The sequence below is a fragment of the Paramormyrops kingsleyae genome, chromosome 9, assembly GCF_048594095.1.
Source record: "Paramormyrops kingsleyae isolate MSU_618 chromosome 9, PKINGS_0.4, whole genome shotgun sequence".
NCBI classification, from domain to species: domain Eukaryota; kingdom Metazoa; phylum Chordata; class Actinopteri; order Osteoglossiformes; family Mormyridae; genus Paramormyrops; species Paramormyrops kingsleyae.
The window spans coordinates 18,908,374-18,930,900 of record NC_132805.1 but is presented as its reverse complement, the minus strand read 5'-3'; the positions used below and the strand labels follow the sequence as shown (position 1 = coordinate 18,930,900).

The 22,527-nt window shown below is 42.6% G+C and overlaps 1 protein-coding gene across 2 annotated transcripts in view; it reads left to right on the top strand.

Moving 5' to 3' along the window:
* adgrb1a (adhesion G protein-coupled receptor B1a) overlaps nt 1–22,527 on the top strand; it is a 144,074-nt gene that overhangs the window by 102,099 nt on the left and 19,448 nt on the right. For both annotated transcript variants that reach the window (XM_072716497.1, XM_072716496.1), the window contains exons 15-24: nt 2,635–2,710; nt 3,360–3,471; nt 4,519–4,562; nt 11,569–11,695; nt 17,061–17,164; nt 17,614–17,716; nt 17,849–17,999; nt 18,266–18,335; nt 18,807–18,873; nt 19,262–19,347. In XM_072716497.1, coding sequence (XP_072572598.1) covers nt 2,635–2,710; nt 3,360–3,471; nt 4,519–4,562; nt 11,569–11,695; nt 17,061–17,164; nt 17,614–17,716; nt 17,849–17,999; nt 18,266–18,335; nt 18,807–18,873; nt 19,262–19,347 — 940 coding nt within the window. The remainder of the gene's footprint in view (nt 1–2,634; nt 2,711–3,359; nt 3,472–4,518; nt 4,563–11,568; nt 11,696–17,060; nt 17,165–17,613; nt 17,717–17,848; nt 18,000–18,265; nt 18,336–18,806; nt 18,874–19,261; nt 19,348–22,527) is intronic.

Sequence of the window (22,527 nt, the reverse complement as noted above, 5' to 3'; positions counted from 1 at the left end):
ATGTTTGGGCTCACCGGTGTATTTATGTGTGTGTGTTTGTGTGTGTGTATGGATTAGGTTTATATTACATTGCAGGGACCAAGCAACCATTTTTCAGGTCCCCAGAAAGATCTGTGAATGCAATCAAAAAAAGTAAACATGCCAAATATTTTAGTTGTGTGTGTGTGGATCAGAGCATGTGAGCGGAGTGGAGCGGAGCGTCAGCGAGGAGCGGAGCGGGTGGAATTTAGTCAGAGCGTGGAGCGGTTTTTTAATTAAGGCTGGAGCGGTCACTCTGTCTCGCTCCAATTTCGCTCCGATACCGCTCACACTACGATTCTGAGGCATGCCCAAATCTACCCAGAATTCATCTGTACAATTATCAAGACTGTTACACAAATTGACCGAGATGAAATTCGCAAAGTATTTCACAAAGGAAACTGATAAATCATGCAAGTGTACTATTCTTATCAAACGTATAGATGACAATAATGTAGAGCAAGAACAACAATGTGGTGAAACTGTTTCAGTGAGTAAAGATTCACTTTGGAATCATTTTTCTCAGAAACATGAGAGTGTGCTACGCGAACAGGCGGAAGCCAGAGCAAAACGTGAGCAAGTTTTATATGGTTGTAGTGTATCAAGTCTATAAAGTAAATTAAAGTATAAAAGCCTATAAAGTAAATATTGGTAATCAAATAAATTTGTTTTGTCATTCAAAATAGGTCTAATAGGATTTTTTAAATTTCATGTAACGCTGTACGTAAAATTTTATTTTATAGAGACGCAGCAGTAGCATCGACAGGAAAAAACTGAGGAATTTAAAACGTGGATGCTTAGCTTGTATAGTCTTTAGGCTATTAAGCCCACTGATTCCTTTATTTTTAAGTCTATTTTTGTTTGGAATGCCGTTGCCAAACCTGTCCGTTATTGCCTATATGTTGCTTAAAAATAGATATTTTCTGTTCTGAATGGCAATGTTGCCATTGCTCATATTTCTTTATGATATAAGGCTTCGGTTTAAGGTGACATTTGTTAGGCATGCAGATTATTTGTCCCTCTTTTAAATTGGAGCGATTTGACTGGAGCGGGAGGAAATTTTAGTGGAGCGAGGAGCGGTGTTGAGCGGAGCGGCGTAGTGCGAATTAGAGCGGAGGAGCGGCGGAGCCAACAGCCTTGTGAGCGAAGAGTGGGAATTCTCACTCTCATTCCGCTCACATGCTCTGGTGTGGTTTATATTTATATTACATTGTCGGATTCAAACCTGTTATTTTGACATTGTGGGGACCATTTCTCAGGTCCCCACGAAGATTACCGAATGCTATCAAAAAACTAAAAATACCGAAAAATCTCATATTTTGTTTGGTTACTTATGCTTAAGGTTAGGGCTGGGTAGGGGTTAAGGTCGTCATGTTGGGATTAGAGTTTTCCCCATAGAAATGCATGGTAAAACCCCCACAAAGACATAATTACAAACCTCTGTGTGTGTGTATGCATTTTCATATAGGTACATATACACACATACATACAGAATAATTGTTTATTCTATTATTGTTTCTTTTTTTCATAACATATACACATTAGGTTATACTTAAAATTGGCAGCATTTTGTTCACCCTTGAAAATTTTTGGGAAGGTCCTTGTAAAATCATTAAGATAGCTGTCTCCTCAGTGACCATACTAATGAAACCATCTTGCTCAATCAGGAGTTAACTGGAATCAATCAGCAGCAATCAAGATTTATTCGAGCTCCTCTGAGACACACTGTTTCCATGGCATCCATATTAGGCTGCCAATAGCCATCCTCTTTGTTTGCCATCTGCAGCACTCAGACAGTGCTGGCTCCTGTCAAACTAAAATGGCCTCTCCTTCCATCTGTGCAATTGTTCACCAGTCGCACATGCCTCATATGCTCAAACTTGGAATTTTTAAAGATATACGTAACTTTAAAATGGGTGGCGGGGGGGTATCAATTGGAATTTTTTTTCTTTTTGTGAAAAGGTTACTTTTGGGATTCACAGAGCTGTGGAGTAAATTAAGAAGAACAAAAATATGTTCTTCAACCAACTCAATATGTCAGCAAAAATATATGTTGCTGCCTGCCTCCACTTGAGCTATGATTCCCTATGGTTGTATAAAGACAAAAATGTATTTCTTGATAAAGAAAGAGGTCTTTCAAAGCATTAATGTACCATACTCCTGAAATATGTGAAAAATGCCCATACCAATTAACAAGGCAGGGAATCGGGGAGACCAGTGTGTAGGACAAAAGCCACACAATGTCTTTGTAGGTCTTTTATAAATATCTGTGGCTGGCTCAGTGCTAACTAGGCCATGTGCAGAGCATGATGGGTCAAGCCGCCTTACTCATTGGGGAGGCTCAGGGAGACAGACTGACCTGCATTTTCTCTCCATTACAGCCCTGATTGGGGCGTTTAGGAAGCACCACCATCCAATCCGGAAGGCAGTGTGCCAGCAGCCTGCTGCAAGCACCTTTTGCTCTCTCTTCCTATTTTGCGTATTCTTGTGCCATTTTTCCATATTTTCCCCAAGCTTCCGCTGGTCTTTCTTTCTCAAAATATACAGAATAATTGTCTTTTATAGTGAACATCTCTGGGTACTTTCTGAATATTCAGATTTATGTGTTGTTTGTAGATGCAGACGACTCGTCGTCCTTTGTGACTGGAATCATTCTCTACAGGAACTTGGGTAGCATCCTGTCCCTGCAGAGGTAAGACCTGGCTTTTCACCCCTCTCTCAGCAGGTATTGGCTTTCCTCTTATTGCTGCCAGAGATTTTTGGCCGATTCCCGTTTTGCAATATGTCCTTGCCACAGTGTGAAATGGCACAATGCAGCATGCACAGAAAACAAGAGAAAAGGCACCAGAAGCCAGATTTGCAGGCCCAGATGTTTTTACGCAGACAATTTGTGAGCATTGTTTGGTGGTTCAGTTGGTAAACTTCCAAAAATATGTATAGTGTTCATTATGGTATGGTACCAGATTTGAGATATTGAAGACGCATTTAGTATACACATGCATTGTTAAACAGGAACATGCATCAGATGTGAACAGCTTTTTCTGCCTCCACTATATACAGTGTGTTTTGCATTTTTATTGGAAATGTGCTTATCACAGTCTTCTTTTGATGCATTTGTAGGTAAATAATAATGTAAAAAATGTTGGTGATGAACATTGTTTATGGCTGACCTGAGGACAGCTTTACATTGCCAAACTGCATGCAGAAGCAGTGACAGTCTGTGAGCTGTGTGTTTAACAGGCTTCAGACGGATCTGTCACATGACTTTTATGTTCAGGCTGTCTTTTTTAGCCAGTCTTCTTCCCTAACCATTAGGGTATATGTCTTTTCTCTGCTTGTAGAAATAGTTCGGTGCTTAACTCAAACGTTATCTCAGTGACCATCAAGCCCACCCCTAGCTCTCTAGCTCTCAGGTCAGCCCTTGTTGAGATTGAGTTCTTCCATCTCTACAACGTGAGTATCCCTGAACCCTGCTATGCTCGCCATACTGCCATAGTCAAACACAAGACAGTCAGACTTTTGAATGTTAGCTTGTGCTCTGTGTATGTTATCTGGGGACCCTGCAGAAGCTCTTGTGACACAGCATACTGTGTCTTAGCTGTTACTAAAAGGCATTAAGGGTTTTTTACTGCATTAAGGGTAATAAATAGGTTGCTGTAAGCCTATTTTAATTTGTACTTTGGTTCAAATGCATAGAATAAAGTATAAAATCTAAAAATGTTTAGGATTAAACTGTATTTCATCCATAAAAATATATGGGAAAAATTCATGGCATATAATTTAAATGCAGAGAAGAGGCAGTGACTTAAGCCAAAAAATTATGTACAATGCTTACAGCTTCACGATTGCTTGACAACTGCATTGTTACCATTTAAACACACTAACAGATCAACAAATCTCAGGAAACACATGCCATCCACTCACCACTGAATAATAACAGCTTTCCGAGCTCGATTTCAACAGAGGCAGCACAGTGTACCTACATAAAGCAAACTACCTTTTTGAAATACTGTGGGAAAGTGTGTCCACCACACACCACAATCATGTAGCTTGCGCTCACCCTGACAAACGATCCAGTGGTTTTGGGAGAATTTGAAATTATATGCTATAATGTGACATCGCTGTTAGCAAATCCTGCTGGGCTGAATTAATTATTAGTTTTTTAAAATGAAAAAAAAATTCACGAAACAAAAATTATGCCTTAATCGTCACTGGGGGGGTGTGGGTAGTCCATCTGAGAGGGCGATGCCCCCTTATGCATCTTGTATCTCGTATTTGTTCAAAACGGGACAGGCAGCATCTGTAAGTCTAAAATTAGTTCAAATTAGTTGGGGGTCCATTTCAGCAAAGGTCCCTGGGCTTTAACTCAGCTAAGCCCGTGGATTAATGCACCCCTGTGCTCATCTGTTACATTTTGCAAACCCAAAAACCTCAGTCAATCAAAATAGCTGTTAGCACCAATTCAGTGCTGTTTTACTTCTCTCTCTTTCTCCTGCACAGAATACCACAAACCAGACCTGCATTTCCTGGGATGAGAGTGACATGTAAGAGGCTTTCTTGCTCTGCTTTAACTATTTAAATCCTGTTGAACATTTGTAGTTGCATTTTGTTCCTGTTTAGGATCACTGTAAACGTGTTGATTGCATGTATGGAAGTACGGGAGGAAAAATATTCAGTAGTGGGTTGGTGCCCTTTGTGGTTGCGAGTTACCTTTGGTGTGAAGGACATGTGTTCAGGATCACATCAAGTAGTACAATTATAAAGTGGCTAATGATTCTTTTATGTAGTTGTCATATTCATTTTCTTACATGTTTATCTTTATATTATGGAATTATTGTTGTCTCTCTAATTATTAACTCTTATGCTGTTTAGTTAGCTGTCTCAAAGATTTATTTGACTTTGAAAAGTGTAGCACTGGTGTAAACACTGTAAAAGGATCTATCTATCTATCTATCTATCTATCTATCTATTTATATAGATATAGATATATAGATCCTTTTTTACACAAACACACAAACACACACACACACACATATATATATAGTCGGGTGTCCTTTTCAGCAAAAGTATATACATATTATATAAATTATATATAAATTATATATATTGTGCATTGACATTCATTACTTCATTACCCCTTGAAGTCACTGCAGGAGCTTAGCTTTCGGATTCACCTTGCTCAAGAGTGACTGCATGTGCAAAAAGGGGAAAAAGTCAGTTGTGTGCATTTGAATAAAATAAAAGAAAATACCCTGAATGTGAACCATCTTAATGGAACTGGCTTCCCATGTCCTGAGCCCTTTCATTAAAACTGTTATGTACCCTGTTTTTAAAACAAAACACACACTCAGACAGCAGGAAAGTGATGTTCTGCCCGCAGCTACCTCATTCCCTCTTCTTACAGGCAAGAACAACATTTGCATTTAGATAGATGCATACACTTCTGTTTCTGAGATGAGATGTGAATTGCACCCCCCCCCCCCCCACCCTGAATTAGAAAGTTTGGTCCAGAAAGAAGGTGAAAAAGAGAGATGATACAATGAGAAAGAGAAAATCGAATTTAAGTGTATACTGTGTTTAGGGGACAAGTGATGTTCTTAGAAAAATTAAATTTCATCATGAACAGAAGGTATGATTAATGAGCTAATATCAGGAGAATAAGCAATGATTTGAAAGACACAGGCTGTGCATCCGCTATGGCTTTGTTTCTAGTTGACAGCTGTTCTGTGGGGTTGGCGGACTTATTTTTAGAGGATTTCTGCCTAAAAGATCCAACAGCAGTGATAATCCGTATGTTGTCATTGAATGAATTAATTTGTGTGTGTGCCTTGAAGGAATTTTCTTCCAGCCAGAAGGCGGGGGGTGGGGTTAATTAATTATATTATATGTTGGTTACTCATTTCCATGACATTTAGGCTATACTGTAGATCCTAGTCCTTTGTTTTCCATTAGATATATTATAAAATCTATATACTGTAGTCTATGCTTTCAGTGATATTTCATACTGTACTTCAGCATAGCTGTTTCTCTGCAGTAGACTGAAAGTGGGATGCAGTGATTTAGCACTGTCACATAAACTGAATATCAGAATATCTCACTAAGAACTGACTGAGCATAATAACTAGTGTATTAGTATTGTGAGGAATCTGCCTTTACTTCCCCTGACTGGCACCTTGGTCATATGCATGTTTTATAGCAGAGGTACTCATGAGAACTACTGTTCCTGTAGTAACATCATTCCCAGCATTAATTGGCCATAAATGGTGGCTCTCAGAGGTCTTTGTAAATTATTCTGTAATCCCCTGGGACTTAACTTTCCCCTTAGTTGTTTTGCCCACCAGCTCTTCATGTTCCCATCTGCAGCCCTGTGTGAATTTCATTGATTTTTTTTTTTATAAGCAAGGTTTTACACATAACTTGCTAGCCACTCACATGAGCCACATCCTCTGCACCAGCTGCCAAGGATGGCGCTGACCTTCTCACAGTCAGGATCTCCAGCACGTTGAATGTGATGTCTTCCACAGGGATCAGAGTCAGCACGACATTGTGCTAACCTTGGAAACCTGAGCCTAAAATGCAGTAATCAATGCAATGTATGTGATAAGCTGCTTCTGCTTATTATAGTTGATGACCACAGACACTGCAATAACGTTGCATGATATCCTGTGATAGGAATCATACTACTGCAATGCTACTGGCTTATGAATATTTCCCATAGGTGGGGAGGTATCATATTGTAACTTCAATGGATTTTTTTTGTTGTTAAATGGCAAGGTAGCACAAGCAAGGGTGAATATTTAAAACTCCAAGACATTTTTCAAAGCATGTCTTCATAATTTTAACTTCACTATCTATATATGTGCTCTCCATATTAGTCACCTTTTTGCACAATAGATAGATTCTTGAGAACAAAATAGTTTCAAAACAAATCATTTAAAAGACAGCATGATGACTTAGCGGGGAGTCTTTGTGCCTTGGATCCAGTCCAGCATTTCAGGTGCAGTAACTGTATGTTCTTCCAGGTTTCCGCAGATTATTCAAAGACAGATAATTCAGGTGACAGTAACAGTGTGCACCCTGCCTTATGTCCTCTGTTTCCTAGGATAGGCTATGATTGACATTATCGATCAATAGTTATCCATAATATATCAGTTTCTATATATTTCCATTATTTCATATTTGAAAATGTGAATATTGTATTTTACTTAATATCCATCCATCTTCCAATCCACTTATCCTTCTGGGTTATGGGGGGTCTGGAGCCTATCCTGGAATCTACGGGCACAACCCAGGATGGAGAGCCAGCCCATCTCAAGGCACACACACAAGACATTCACTCACACATGCACACCTATGAGCAATTTAGCAACTCCAATTAGCCTCAGCATGTCTTTGGACTGTGGGGGGAACCTGGAGGAAACCCCACAACAACATGGGGAGAACATGCAAACTCCACACACATGTAACCCAGGCAGAGACTCGAGCCCAGATCCCAGAGGTGTGAGGCAGCAGTGCTAACCAAAGCACCACCATGCCATCCCTCTTAATATTTCAATATTATATGTTAAATGTTTAGAAGTATATCTAAATTTTGTGGCATACTATAGTATAGTTTATCTCAGTTTAATACCTTGCATGACAACACACTACATATTGTTTTAAGTAACACTAAAAACTGCAGAAAACTATTTCTAAAATGTGCAATGCACATGTTTCTGTGGGTTAGAAATCTGTTCTGGTGTCTGGAAGGGTGCTGGTTTGAATCGCATGGATGGTAGAGTAATTATATCACTGTTGGGCCCTTGAAGGAGACCTCAAGAGCTCCAAAGGCATTGGATAAACAGGCAACAGGTGAATACAATTGGGAATTAACAGGAGGTAACGAGGTGGGCGTGGCACACACGAGGATCGGACAAGCCGGGCATGACAGAACCCCCCCCCCCAAAGGCGCGGACGAGACGAGACCGGGGAAACAGGACCTGGAAAACAAGAGCGAAAAACATCAACAAGGGACTGGGAACAGAACAGAAACACAGAACAAGCACAGGGACAGGAAGTAGGACAAGACCTGACACAAAACAGGGAATGCAGACAAGCAGACCAGGAAAGGACACATGGAGGGCACAAAGAACGGGGGAACAAAGGGACCAGGAGTGAACAGAGGAGACACAGAGGGACGAGGAGCAAAAACAGGAGGGACGAAGGAAGGAGGCGGAACAAAGGGAGGAGGACAACGGGGAGCCCGAGAGAACCCAGGCGGGCGAGGGAAGGCAGCCACAGGGGCCATAGGCGGATGGGAGGCCGGAGCCGGAGGGGACCACACAGGGGAGGAGGAGACAGGCTGAGGGAGAAACGGAGGAAACGAGGATGAAGACGGAGGGGACACCGGGAGAGGGGAAGAGGAAGGCGGAGGGGACCCTGGAGCAGGTGAGAAGGAGGGGGAAGCCGCAGCAGGCGACGTGGGAGCCAGAGCCGGGGAAGGCGCTGTCCGACGCCGAGCCACAGCGGGAGGACCCGCAGGCGGCCGATGAGCCAAGGCAAGGGGACCCACAGGCGCTGTCCGACGCCGAGCCACAGCGGGAGGACCCGCAGGCGGCCGATGAGCCAAGGCAGGGGGACCCACAGGCGGCCAACGAGGCGCCGGAGGGGGGTCCGCAAGCGGGTGACGAGTCCCCGGAGGGGGACCCGCAGGCGACGGCTGGACTGGAGCCGAAGGACCCACAGGTAGCCGCCGAGTCACAGCTGGGGAGAGCAAGGGCGAGCCAGGGGGCAGGGCGGGTGGGACCCAGTCCCTGCGCTTATGTCCTCTCCCTTTTTGGGACACTGATAGGCGGGGACCCGCTCGGGCTCCACCACGTCGGTGGGATGGTGGAGGAGTTCTTCCACCACCTGAGTCCCTGGGGCCCAGTAGGTAGATCCCCGAGGGATCCCATTCGAGCTCCTCCTCTCCCTCCATCAAGGGAGGAGGAGCAATGGTAATACAGTCCGGGACCTCCTCGGGGATAGAGAGTTCTGGGGTAGGCCGAGCCGGGGCCTTTGGCGAAGCAGCAGGAGGCGGGGGCCTACGAGCCTCGGGCAGAGCAGGAGGCGGAGGCCTAGGAGCAGAGATGGGCGGAGCAGGGACAGCGGGCGTTTCTGCTGCGGGCAGGACTGGCGGGGCCGGCAAGATGGGCAGGACGGACGGGCCTGCAGCAGGAGCCTCGGGCGCAGCCAGAAGCGGGGCTGGTGCCGGAGCCCCGGGCGTAGTGGCAGGCGGAGGCGGCGGCGGTACCTCGGGTGTAGCGGCAGGCGGTGCAGCAGGACCCTCGGGCACGTGGCCAGCAGGGGGCACCTCAGAAGGCGCCGCAGCAGGAACCTCAGGCGTGTGGCCAGCAGGGGGCACCGCAGCAGCCACAGTCTCATTGGGGTTGCGGCTGCCGCCGGAACAAGCAGGACATGCAGGACAGGTGGCGCTGGCGAATCAGTTGGGACGGGCAGGACAGGTGAGACGGCAGGCGTAGCGGCAACAGCGGGCACCGCCAACTCATGGCCAGCAGGGGGTGCTGGCGAGTCAGGCAGGACAGGGACGACGGGCAGGTCAGGAACGTCCACTATGGCCGCCAGGGTTGGTGCTGTTAAAGACGGTGCTGCCCCTTTAAGATACCTTGTAGTCCGCCGGATAGCGTCCCACATGGCCCTGGCTCCCCTATTCACCAGACACGCCACTCGGAAATGGTAGGCTGCTAGTGGGGCCAGTTCAGTGGCCGTAATGTGGGCTTTGGGTACCTGAGGGGGCAATGCAGTGGTGCCATCCCGGGTGATCACTGCCGGTTCCCGGATCGGGAGGGGCTCCTCCCGATAGTCGGCAGAGAGAGAAGCGGCTGAGAGGGAGCATGTTCCCAGGGTGATCATTGGGACCTCCTCTGCTCTTCTCTCCTTCGGCTTCTTCTTTCTCCTCTTGCGGGTGGCTGTCGGTGGAGGAAGGACTATCTCCGGATGGAGGAATGGCTGCTCGGTTTGGCTCTGCCTGGGGCAGCGTGACAGGCTGGGTCACACGCAGCACGAGCCTCCGGAGGTTTTCATGCACCTCTGCCATGCGGCTCATGTCTTCGGGCGGGGACTTCTCCGTCAGAAGGTCGGCGCTCCAGCTGGCCAAATCCAGCGCCACTGGGTCCTCCCAGACCTCGGGCTGGTTCAGCCAGGATAACACATCTTGCAGGAGACCGAGGCACTGGCTCTCAGTCCACCGTTTTCGGGGAGATTGGTCATTCTGTTAAGATCGCCCAGCGGGCAGTAAGGCAGCAAAGCCGTGAAGTCGGTAATAGGGGTTTATTGGCACAAACGAGGTTGACAGCGACGAACATCAATGACCGATCTGGGGAATACTGACTCAGACGCGGACTAAATACACGGAACAAGTTGAATATAACAGGCAACAGATGAATACAATCGGGAATTAACACGAGGTAACGAGGGGGGCATGGCACACACGAGGATTGGACGAGCTGGGCGTGACATATGGTCAGTATCCTTAGCATCTCTCAGCTTGTCCAAATCCAGCAGAATTACCAACATAATACCAAGGTATCAAGTGTGAATCATCACTTGATTCTTAGCAGACAGATTTCCCAAATACATTGATATACCTACATTACTTCAGCCATCTTAAAATTAACGGACACTAAGAACAGAAAAAATGTACGCAGAAGGATTTTACTATCAGTGATTTTTCCGATTGCTGTGAATCACAGTATAGCGAGATAAATAGTCATATGGAAAAGAGAAACTAATAGTTAAGACAATCATGTACACAGGCATTGCTTATTTAAAACAACAGGTTCTATGTAAAATAGTCTGGGCCTGCATGTATTTTATATTCTTTTGCATTTGGTTTGCTGATGTGACATTTTTTATGATAGTGATTCATGTTCAATGTTGGAGAGATTGTTTTTAAAAAAGAGGGCCCACTTCAGTGGGAATCAGAAAATGGTCCATCTGTATTGTACAAGCTTGTTGTTTACCATATATACAGTAGAATGGCATCTCTATAGGTTGCTATACTGTATGAACAAAAGATGGGATTTTTTTATTAGAATATCTAACAAAATCAGGTGACGTGTTTGAATAGTATATAATTGATCAGTAATTATATATATATATATATATATATAACAATAATAATTATTGTTGTTTTGATGAAGATACTACTATTACTATTATTACTACGACTACTACTACTACTAATAATAATAATAATAATAACCGTTATGATAATACTAATAATTTCTTGCAATTTCCTATGACTTTGACCAAGATAAATGGCAAAACGATGGATAGATGGATTATTATAGTTGTTTTGTTGTTGCAAAAAATAAATGGGCAATTTTGACTGCAAATTTCTGTTGCACTCTGTAGCACCTGGCCATGTAGAAACCTGTAGTGCGTGCTGCCACTGGTTCTCCGCATCACTGTTTCCATCGTTTTTACGAGCTGTCTCATATGCAGCGTACAATCGAACGGGGATTTTCTTTATTTTTTAACATTCCGCTGTCCTCCCTCTCCCCCTCGCAGATTTTCATTGCTTGGATCCTGGTCTGCACGAGGCTGTAGGACGGTGCCCGTCGATTCGTTCAGAACAAAATGTATATGTGACAGGCTCTCCACCTTCGCCATTTTAGCACGTCTAAATCCCGACATGGTAAGTCGGCCACTTGCATGTTATTGTTCCTATGACTAAAAGTATCCGAAATGTTTATTTTTCGTGATGGTAATGTAAAAAGCATAGAAAAACGTCATTGTCATTCCGTATCAACAGATCCGTGTGACGCTCCCTCCTCTCTCTCTCGCTGTACGGCCATGCAGTGAGGTACCTCGATTACTTTGCCGGGGGATTGTGTGCTCGTGAAAATAGCGGAACATCGTTTCGTGCTTCATTTAGTGCAGCCAAGCACTATTGCGAACAAGTGCTATTATTATTTTTTGTTTGTTTTATATATTTTATCGGTTGTTTGTGGAGATAAAGTATTAACCCAATTTGTGTTTTGTAGTAAGCATACTCCGTCTCCGTTTGCTATATTGCATAAATTACAACAGATGCTGACAGAGTGTTTTAAAACCTTAACAATTTGTGGAATATTATAATATTATAACACATTATACATATAACATATATTATAGTATTAATTTACGTGAATAGAAAAACAGACAAAGGTTTTACACATGTGTGCAATGCTGAAATAATTCGGTTCTTGTCGTTTTGAAAAATGTAAAATAAATTATTAGACGTCTCTTAAATGTTGCAGATACGAAATGCATCAAACTTTCAGATCTTATTATTGTGCTCTGAGGTATACATGCACAATATTCAGTTTAATGAATACAAATTGATTATTTGAAATTAAATTGTAATGAAAAATGTAATGGTTTCAGCTGTGATAGGTTTCAGATTTTTAAGGTGTTTAAAATTTCCTTCAAAGAGATTAGTTATTCTTAGCCCGGAAACTCCCTCTAAAACATTTTGCTCAGCAGTTGCCCTGGCAACAGTGGCTAGCCTGGAGCTGTAGAAGCTGTGGAAAAAGCTGAAACGGACCTTTTGTGTGGCCTGTAGAGCAACAACGATAAAAACAGTAGTAGAAATGAAACGTCCCTATAAACTGCCCTTTTTTGACTTATCTCTCAAAAGAGAAGCAGTTTTTTTTTGTATATTTATGTTTTTGAGTGTGTGTGTGTGTATGCTGCAGTAAACACAACCAGCTGAAATAAATGTTTGTGTGTGTGTGTTTGTGTGTGTGGATTAGGTTTACATTACATTGTGAGGACCAAATGTTGTGGGAACCATTTTTCAGGTCCCCAAAGAGATCTGTGAATGCAATAAAAAAGTAAAAATTCCAAAAGGCTTGTATTTTGTTTTGTAATTTATGGTTAAGATTAGGGTTGGGTAAAGGTTAAGGGTGTCATGATTGGGATTAGGGATTTTCCCATAGAAATTAATTGAAGGTCCCCATTTAGATAGCTATGTCTACATATGTTTTGTGTGTGTTGGGGAAATGTGGAAGAAAGCAGTTGTTCAGAATCAGATACTAATCATGCCTTGAAAAAGTTTCAGTGTATATATGTTGCTTTAATTTTGCTACATGCCATGCATTTAATTAGTGGTGAAATTGCTTTCCTATAAGACAGGGAGGGAGGGGAGTCCAGTGCAGGATGTATTTAGATGTATCTTTTTTTGAAAGTAGACTGAATATATGCTATGAAACAAACACCCTATTCACTGGACGGTAGTTGTGATGTATCCCAGAACACCTTCTTTACCTGGGTTTTCGTTTTGTTTTTATGCAGCACTTTATCTCCTCCTTGGACTACTTGGCGCATATTTGTGTGACTAATTCACTTTTCCTTGGTCTCATAAAAGAATCCCAACCTTATGAATGTTTCTGAGGAGCAGGAAGTCACAACAGCACATATACCTTCAGCAAGTCATGCCAATTTGCTTGTAAATTCCCCATTCCGCAACATCACTGCCTGTAGCTAGTCTTGCACGACTGCAGAATAACAAAGAGGCTGGTCAGTTTAGAGGAGGCTGTCTGGGTGCACAGCAAAATGTTCTCATTCACTCTCCCTCACCCTATCTCTCTCACCACACTACAAATAGTGTTTTTTGGCACGCCGTGTGGACGTATTCAATACCAATTTGCCAAAGAATGAAAAGAAAAGAAAAAAACACTGCAGTCATTTCACATGTAAGCTCCACGTTATGAAGTATTAAAACACTGCTGAGGAGGCACAGATGGACACAGCTGACCTTCAGTTTCCTGTCTTGGCTCCGCCCTCTTCACAATGGATCACCCAGTATCTTCCTGGCCCCTCTCCTGTCTGGACACTCAAGGACAGATGAATGCTTATCTGGTCTGCTCAGGCAGTCCCAGAGGTACAGCTTTGTTAGACAGGCTTCCAGTTGCCAGCAAACTGAGATTTTCATGGCATAACTGACAAGAGACTTAGCTTGGGTGGAAAAAAATGAGAATAATGAATCTTCAATAAGCTTCAGTGTGGTGCTGTTTTCTACTTACCAGAGATATGGTTTTTAGTAAGAATTACTCATCAGAATCTGTCAAAAAGCACAGGTAAAGACATCCTCACACTGCTGAGCTCACAAGGAGTGCTGATTCTCTGGGGACCAGACTGTGCTCCAGGGAGTGTGTTGCATACCCTGACTCGTGTAGCAGTGCAATCTTGTTCTATGGTGCTTATATGTAGAAAGGCAAAAATGGGGTGGGCAGGGGGGGGGGGGGGGTTGTGCTGCAATCCATGCTCTTCATCCTGAACCAAACAGACTGGAGGCTTCTGTGTGTTGGATCTTGGCACAGGCAAGCAGCCCTCGTGATAGATATTCAGATTCCAACTATGCCAAGGCCTGACATGACGAAATGACCCCACAACAAGACAGAATCAGCAAAATAAGTTCTGTTCATGAGATTTTATATATAGACATCCATTGATTTGAGAAATACACAAATAAGAGCTAGATGACATTTTGACAATTCTGAGCTATTAGTCAAGTTCTCCCCAAATGAGCTTGATGGGCCGAATGGCCTCCTCTCGTTTGTAAATTTCTTATGTTCTTATGTAGTGGTTTTCACAAAATTTGCTGGTTCAGTGTTTGTAGATTTTTTTTGTCAAATTTTTATATGGTATACTTAAATATAATTACAAGCATTTCATAAGTGCCAAAGGCTTTTATTGACAATAACATGAAGTTTATGCAATGAGTCAATATTTGCAGTGTTGGCCCTTCTTTTTCTAGACCTCTGCAATTCACCCTGGCATGCTGTCAATCAACTTTTGGGCCAAATCCTGACTTATGGAAGCTAATTCTTGCATAATCAGTGCTTGAATTTGTGGATTTTTGTTTGTCCACCCGCCTCTTGAGGATTGACCACAAGTTCTCAATGGGATTAAGGTCTGGGGAGTTTCCTGGCCATAGACCCAAAATGTCGATGTTTTATTCCCCGAGCCACTTAGTTATCACTTTTGCCTTATGGCACGGTGCTCCATCATGCTGGAAAGGCATTGTTCATCACCAAACTGTTCTTGGAGGGTCTGGAGAAGTTGCTTTTGGAGGATGTTTTGGTTCCATTATTTATTCATGGCTGTGTTCTTAGGCAAAGTGAGCTCATTCCCTTAGCTGAGGAGCAACCCCACACATGAATGGTCTCATGAATGATGCTTTACTGTTGGCATGACACAGGACTGATGGTAGCACTCAGCTTTTCTTCTCCAGACAATCTTTTTCTCTTTCCCCAAATGATTGGAAAGTGGATTCATCAGAGAACATTACTTTACCCCAGTCGTCAGCAGTCCAATCCCTGTACCTTTTGCAGAAAAACAGTCTGTCCTTGATGTTTCCCTTGGAGAGAAATGGCTTCTTTGCTGCCCTTCTTGACACCAGGCCATCCTCCAAAAGTCTTTGCCTCACTGTGCATGCAGATGCACTCACACCTGCCTGCTGCAAGATCTGCACTGGTGGTGCCCTGATCCTGCAGCTGAATCAACTTTAGGAGACGGTCCTGGCACTTGCTGGTACTTCTTGGGTACCATGAAGCCTTCTTCAAAACAATTGACCCTCTCTCCTTGAAGTTCTTGATGATCCAATAAATTATTCATTTAGGTGCAGTCTTACTAGCAGCAATATCCTTGCTTGTGAAGCCCTTTTTGTGCAACGCAATGATGACCTCACATGTTTCCTTGCAGGTAACCATGGTTACCAGAGAAATAACAGTGATTTCAAGCACCACCCTCCTATTAAAACATCCACTCTCTTATTCTAACTCAATCAGCATGACAGAGTGATCTCCAGCCTTGTCCTCGTCAACATTATCACCTATGTTAATGAGAGAATCACTGAAATGATGTCAGCAGGTCTTTTTGTGGTAGGGCTGAAACACAGCAGAAATGTTTTTTTTGGGATTAAGTTTATGTTCATGGCAAAGAAGGACTTTGCAATTAATTGAAATTCACCTGATCACTCTTCACAACATTCTGGAGTAAATGCAAATTGCCATCATAAAAACTGAAGCAGCAGACTTTGTGAAAACCATTCTCAAACCTTTTTCCACCTCTGTGGAAAACAAAACCCAATAGGTTCCCATTTCTCTGGAAAATAACTGCAAGGAATATGCATCTTCTGGGTATTTTCCTTGTTTTTAAAGAGACTCACTGCATTTCAGATTAATGAAAAGCATTTAATTAAGTTGGCCAGTACAAGCATTAAACCTGTCCTAGACAGACTATAAACTTTTGCCAATTATCTTCTCTGCATGGGTGGGCAGGGCACTGCAAGGAATCTGTCTTTAATGGTGAATTCACCATTATTCCTTTTGTACCCCCCTCCCCATTGCACCCTCTAGTGGCTCTACAGGATGGCACCCCCTCTGCCTCCTGCTGGGCAGCCGCTTTTCATGACAACAGGAATGGTTAATATCTGTCCAATTTGCTGGAATGGATGGGGCTGATAGTGGGTTGGGATGTACTGCTTGATCGGCATGGTACAGAATTTAAGACCACCTGCATTTGTAATTATCATCCACACTCAGCTAACATAAAAACAGGCTTGCACATGCCAGTAGCAAATAACAGTGGCACAGACACATGCACATAAAATGGTTATTCAGTTAATGTATTGCCAACTGTAATTCAAACATGTGATTGCACATATATCCACACAACATGTTATTGCAGGCAAGCATTTTTAATTGGTAATTAGAGCTGCAGGCAGATGCCCTGCTGCTCTATCCATTTTAATACCTCACCATGACAACCAACTAAGAACCGCTTCAGGATGGAGAGGTGTGTCCAGTATGAAGAGGGGAATATAATTAGAATGGTATAATTTAACTGCTGGAATCTGAGGTTAAGCACAGACTGACATACCATTCATTTTTCTTCTGTATTGCATTTATTTTTGTATTTGTGACTTTATTATACACTATGGGATGTTGTGCTTCTGTATACATGCTTGGCCTTGTATCTCTTTGCGACTGACGTACCCCTGTCCTGTGTTCCAGAACATGGACAAGACGCTAGTGCCCTCTGTGACGCTCATTGTGGGCTGTGGGGTTTCCTCACTGACGTTGCTGCTTCTAATCATCATTTATGTTTCCGTTTGGAGGTAAAAGACAAATGACAATAGAGGCGTGATAGTCTGCAATGGGTGACAATAATACATAAAATGACAGCAAAACCTACACTAGGTCAATAAAAGAGATACCCGGGAAATGAAGGCTGTGACAATCTTCACAGACTCATAGACTGCTCCACTGTATAGATAGTAAATACAGTGCTATATGCCAATGTTTACACATACAACAGGGAAGTGGTATTTCATTTTAGGTTATCCTTTGAGTGACATGGAGAGGCAGCTAAGGTTTTTGAACTCAAGTGGGTTTACTAACATTTTTCATTACTTATTTTTGATGCACAGTTATGATAGTCACTTTCAGTACAAATAAATGCAATTATATCCATATTTAACTGCATACTAAAGCTACTAACTCAGCAAACATTCCTTCAGTTTAAGTTGAATAGCTCCTGCCACATAGCATTCTCCTCCTTCTGCAGGTACATCCGCTCTGAGCGCTCCGTCATCCTGATCAACTTCTGCCTCTCCATCATCTCCTCCAATGCCCTCATTCTGATTGGGCAGACCCAAACGCGAAACAAGGTGCACCCTACCGTGCTGTTAACCAGTCTCTCTTTCCGCATCCCACCATTCCCTCTTCCCATTCCTGAGTGAGTGCTGGCAATTGAACCTTTAGCTGTCTCCTTTCCTTAACGCTCTCTCTTCATCTCTCAGGTGGTCTGCACACTGGTCGCTGCCTTTCTTCACTTCTTCTTCCTGTCCTCCTTCTGCTGGGTGCTCACAGAGGCATGGCAGTCCTACATGGCTGTTATGGGACGCCTTCGAAACAGAATAATCCGGAAGCGTTTCCTGTGCTTGGGCTGGGGTGAGTGATTCTCTTTGCGATTCTTCCAACTTTCTTTCTTCCACACTCTTCAGTGCTGAGCTCACCCTTCACCTATTTTGTCTGCCTGCTTGGATCTGGGTATAAACCTTGCTCTTTCTGGATGGATCTTGTCTCTGTTCTTGGCTGTCTTGCCTAACTTTTTTGCTTTTGTTTTTGATTTGAGCAAGTACCCCCCCCCCCAACTCTCCCCTTGCTTAGTCTTGCTGCCATTCCCAGTTTTGATACTGTATCTCCCCCATCCACAGGTTTGCCTGCTTTGGTAGTTGCTGTCTCCGTGGGCTTCACTAAGGCCAAGGGATATGGCACTCTCAACTAGTAAGTGTCAAGTCAGGGCTATTTTTGCCAAACTCTGTGACTCTAAGAAAAGAATCTCAGAAGTAAAATACATTCTCAAAAAAAAGGTTAAAAATGTGTACCTTTGCTTGTCACTGGGGCTGTATCCTCAAGGGTCTGCCAATTGTACCCTAAGCTGTAGGTAATTGTACCTTTTAAGGTACAGAAATGGACTCTGAGGACTATTTCTATACCATACATGATACATTAATGCAGTCTGAACCAGTGGGATGTCCATTTCTGTACCTTAAAAGGTACAATTACAAAGGTGAAGCCCTAGTGACAAGCAAAGGTACACATTTTTACCATTTTTTTCTGACGGTATAACCAAGTGAATTCAAATTACAGGAGAATTCTTGGAGTGCATGGGCATGCTCAATGGAAAGATTCCCGTATCTTTGTACCTCTCTATACCTGTTCTGCTTTTCTCTGTTTTCTCTCTGTTTATCACAGCTGCTGGCTTTCTCTGGAAGGAGGGCTCCTCTATGCATTTGTGGGACCCGCAGCTGCTGTAGTACTGGTATTTTTTTCTTTACTTCATTTTATAGCAATTTTCTAGTTTTACAGACTGGCAGAAGAGAATGTAGTGTCTTTGACCTATAGTCTTGCCCTGATTTGATAATTTGATAGTGCTTGTTATTCTGACTTACTGTGTGCAACATACATGACAGAATACCTCTGCAGATACTGTGTCTGAGCACATGCCATTTTGGCATCCGTTAAGTCATCACCTGACAAACTATAAGTAAATCTCAGGTCATTTCATACCAGTAATTTCTTGTCTTATGAGAAAATATGATGCGCCACAAAGTTTTGCCTGAGGGTTGACAGAGCATGAAAAATTATCATAGGCACAAATTTACATTTGTGTTTCTGTTTCTTCAAACTTTTGTTCTTCTCTTTAACAGGTTAACATGGTTATTGGGATTCTGGTTTTTAACAAACTTGTGTCCAAAGATGGCATCACTGATATGAAACTGAAGGAGCGGGCAGGGTATGCCGCATCAATAGATACATCCATTGGTGGATTCATCAACATAGACATTGCTTCATTGTTTTTGCCAGAAACATCTTGGTTTATTTAACTTAACAAAGCAATTTTATTTTCCCTTCTGTATAGCCTCGCATATTTTTATTGTTATTGGATAGATTTACTTATAATACCTTTACAAGGCTTTACTACATGTACAGTATGTATATATGTTTGTCTGCAATAATTGGGTGTATTAATATATAGTACATAATAATATATATGTATAACTTAGGTCTATATCCCTATTTCTTTATATGGATTGGCTTTTAAACTGATTATTTTTCATTCATAAAACAGTGAGAGTATTAGCTAAGCTTTATGAAGAGCAGGACAGGTTTCAGGGTGAGGGCTGGGATCTGAGAGAGACACAGATACAGGCGAGGTTAGAATGATCACAGCTTTTTGTTCCAGCCAGGGACGCCACACCATTACATCATGTTCTTCATTTGCATTTGCTCTACACAGCTGATGTTCTACTGTGTATGCTGTTTCTGTGTACTGCGGCAGCTTCAGTTTTCCATGGATGCAATTGTTATTCATTCTAAGTGAATTCTTAAACCAGTTTTTATTTCAGACTTTTGTTTAGTTTTTGTATTATTAGTTGAAAGGGGCTAGGAACAATGTTAAGAGAAATTGACAGCCGTTTTGAAATCTATTAGCACTGTACAGTGATCCCCCGCTATATCGCAGTACAACCTTTGCGCCCCCGATATATCACAGATTTTTCCCCGACGCATCACAGCTCTCTGCGTATCGCATACCTTGCTTGTGGTCCGATTGTTGTGAGCAAACTTTTTGTGAACTTTTCATTTTGTTTTAAGCCCTACGATTTAAGGCTTAAACTACACTCACCTAAAGGATTATTAGGAACACCATACTAATATGGTGTTTGACCCCCCTTTCGCCTTCACAACTGCCTTAATTCTACGTGGCATTGATTCAACAAGGTGCTAAAAGCATTCTTTAGAAATATTGGCCCATATTGATAGGATAGCATCTTGCAGTTGATGGAGATTTGTGGGATGCACATCCAGGGCACGAAGCTCCCGTTCCACCACATCCCAAAGATGCTCTATTGGGTTGAGATCTGGTGACTGTGGGGGCCATTTTAGTACAGTGAACTCATTGTCATGTTCAAGAAACCAATTTGAAATGATTCGAGCTTTGTGACATGGTGCATTATCCTGCTGGAAGTAGCCATCAGAGGATGGGTACATGGTGGTCATAAAGGGATGGACATGGTCAGAAACAATGCTCAGGTAGGCCGTGGCATTTAAACGATGCCCAATTGGCACTAAGGGGCCTAAAGAAAGAAAACATCCCCCACACCATTACACCACCACCACCAGCCTGCACAGTGGTAACAAGGCATAATGGATCCATGTTCTCATTCTGTTTACGCCAAATTCTGACTCTACCATTTGAATGTCTCAACAGAAATCGAGACTCATCAGACCAGGCAACATTTTTCCAGTCTTCAACTGTCCAATTTTGGTGAGCTCGTGCAAATTGTAGCCTCTTTTTCCTATTTGTAGTGGAGATGAGTGGTACCCGGTGGGGTCTTCTGCTGTTGTAGCCCATCTGCCTCAAGGTTGTGCGTGTTGTGGCTTCATAAATGCTTTGCTGCATACCTCGGTTGTAACGAGTGGTTATTTCAGTCAAAGTTGCTCTTCTATCAGCTTGAATCAGTCGGCCCATTCTCCTCTGACCTCTAGCATCAACAAGGCATTTTCGCCCACAGGACTGCCGCATACTGGATGTTTTTCCCTTTGCACACCATTCTTTGTAAACCCTAGAAATGGTTGTGCGTGAAAATCCCAGTAACTGAGCAGATTGTGAAATACTCAGACCGGCCCGTCTGGCACCAACAACCATGCCACGCTCAAAATTGCTTAAATCACCTTTCTTTCCCATTCTGACATTCAGTTTGGAGTTCAGGAGATTGTCTTGACCAGGACCACACCCCTAAATGCATTGAAGCAACTGCCATGTGATTGGTTGATTAGATAATTGCATTAATGAGAAATTGAACAGGTGTTCCTAATAATCCTTTAGGTGAGTGTATATATATAAAAAAAAGTTTATTTATATGGTCTTTCTATATTGTGGATTTTCACCTATCGCTGATGGGTCTGAACATAGCTTCCGTGATAGACGGGGATCACTGTATTAACATTTTTCAAGAGAATGTTTGCATTTAAGCAGGGGAAAACCATAATTTCCAGTTACTACTAAGTGTAACACTCCTGAGTTTTGGTTATAAATGTTGGGAAATGTTTCCTCTTCCTGGTTTTCTTGCCCCTTTCACCTGTAGACTGGCATTCTTGCATTAGTGTTATTATGAGATCATATTGTTCTGCTGTCGTTTTCTGTAAACATATGTTCAGCACTCAGTGGTTCCTCTTACTTACCAACTATGTTGTCTGAAGCATTATGTTGGAGGTCTGCAGCATCCCCTTTATCCACTTGACAATCTCTATCGTTCAAGGGTCCCGGTATGTGGGGGCTAAGCCCCTTTAACTGGATTGGCCAAGCCCAAGTTCCTCCCACCACCTCCCTGCCCTAGTATAAACATCAGGGCATTTCTTACTTGTCATAGTGACACAACTTCGAAATGATTCTAATCATAAATTCTCCCCTAATTAATAGTAATATCAGCACTTTTAAACTGAATATAAATTAGAACCATGGAGAAGACAGCTATATTGCCCATAAAATTAACGATTAGCTTTACTTAAATTTTAATGACACTTGTAAGGCTTATTTAGCCTTGCTTTTTCTCTACACTGAACGATGGTCTTTTTCATTTTGCAGTAGCTGTGTGATGATCTGTCTACTCATTTTTGTGTGAAGAACTAAAAGGCAGATATGTGGGGAAAAAACAAAATTGCATGCAGATATGAAATGCAGGCCAGCAGAAGTTATCTTGTTTATTTTGCATTCAGATTGTGAGGTTGGTTTCTTATGGTGTTATTAGCTAAGTTACTGGTCAAGTTGGTGGTAAGATAAAGCCTGCGTCTTTTTGTCAGTTTAGGAGACCTTTCCTTCTCTATCAACATTGCTATGCTGTGTGTATATATATATATATATATATATATATACATACATATATACATATATATATATATATATTTCATTTAA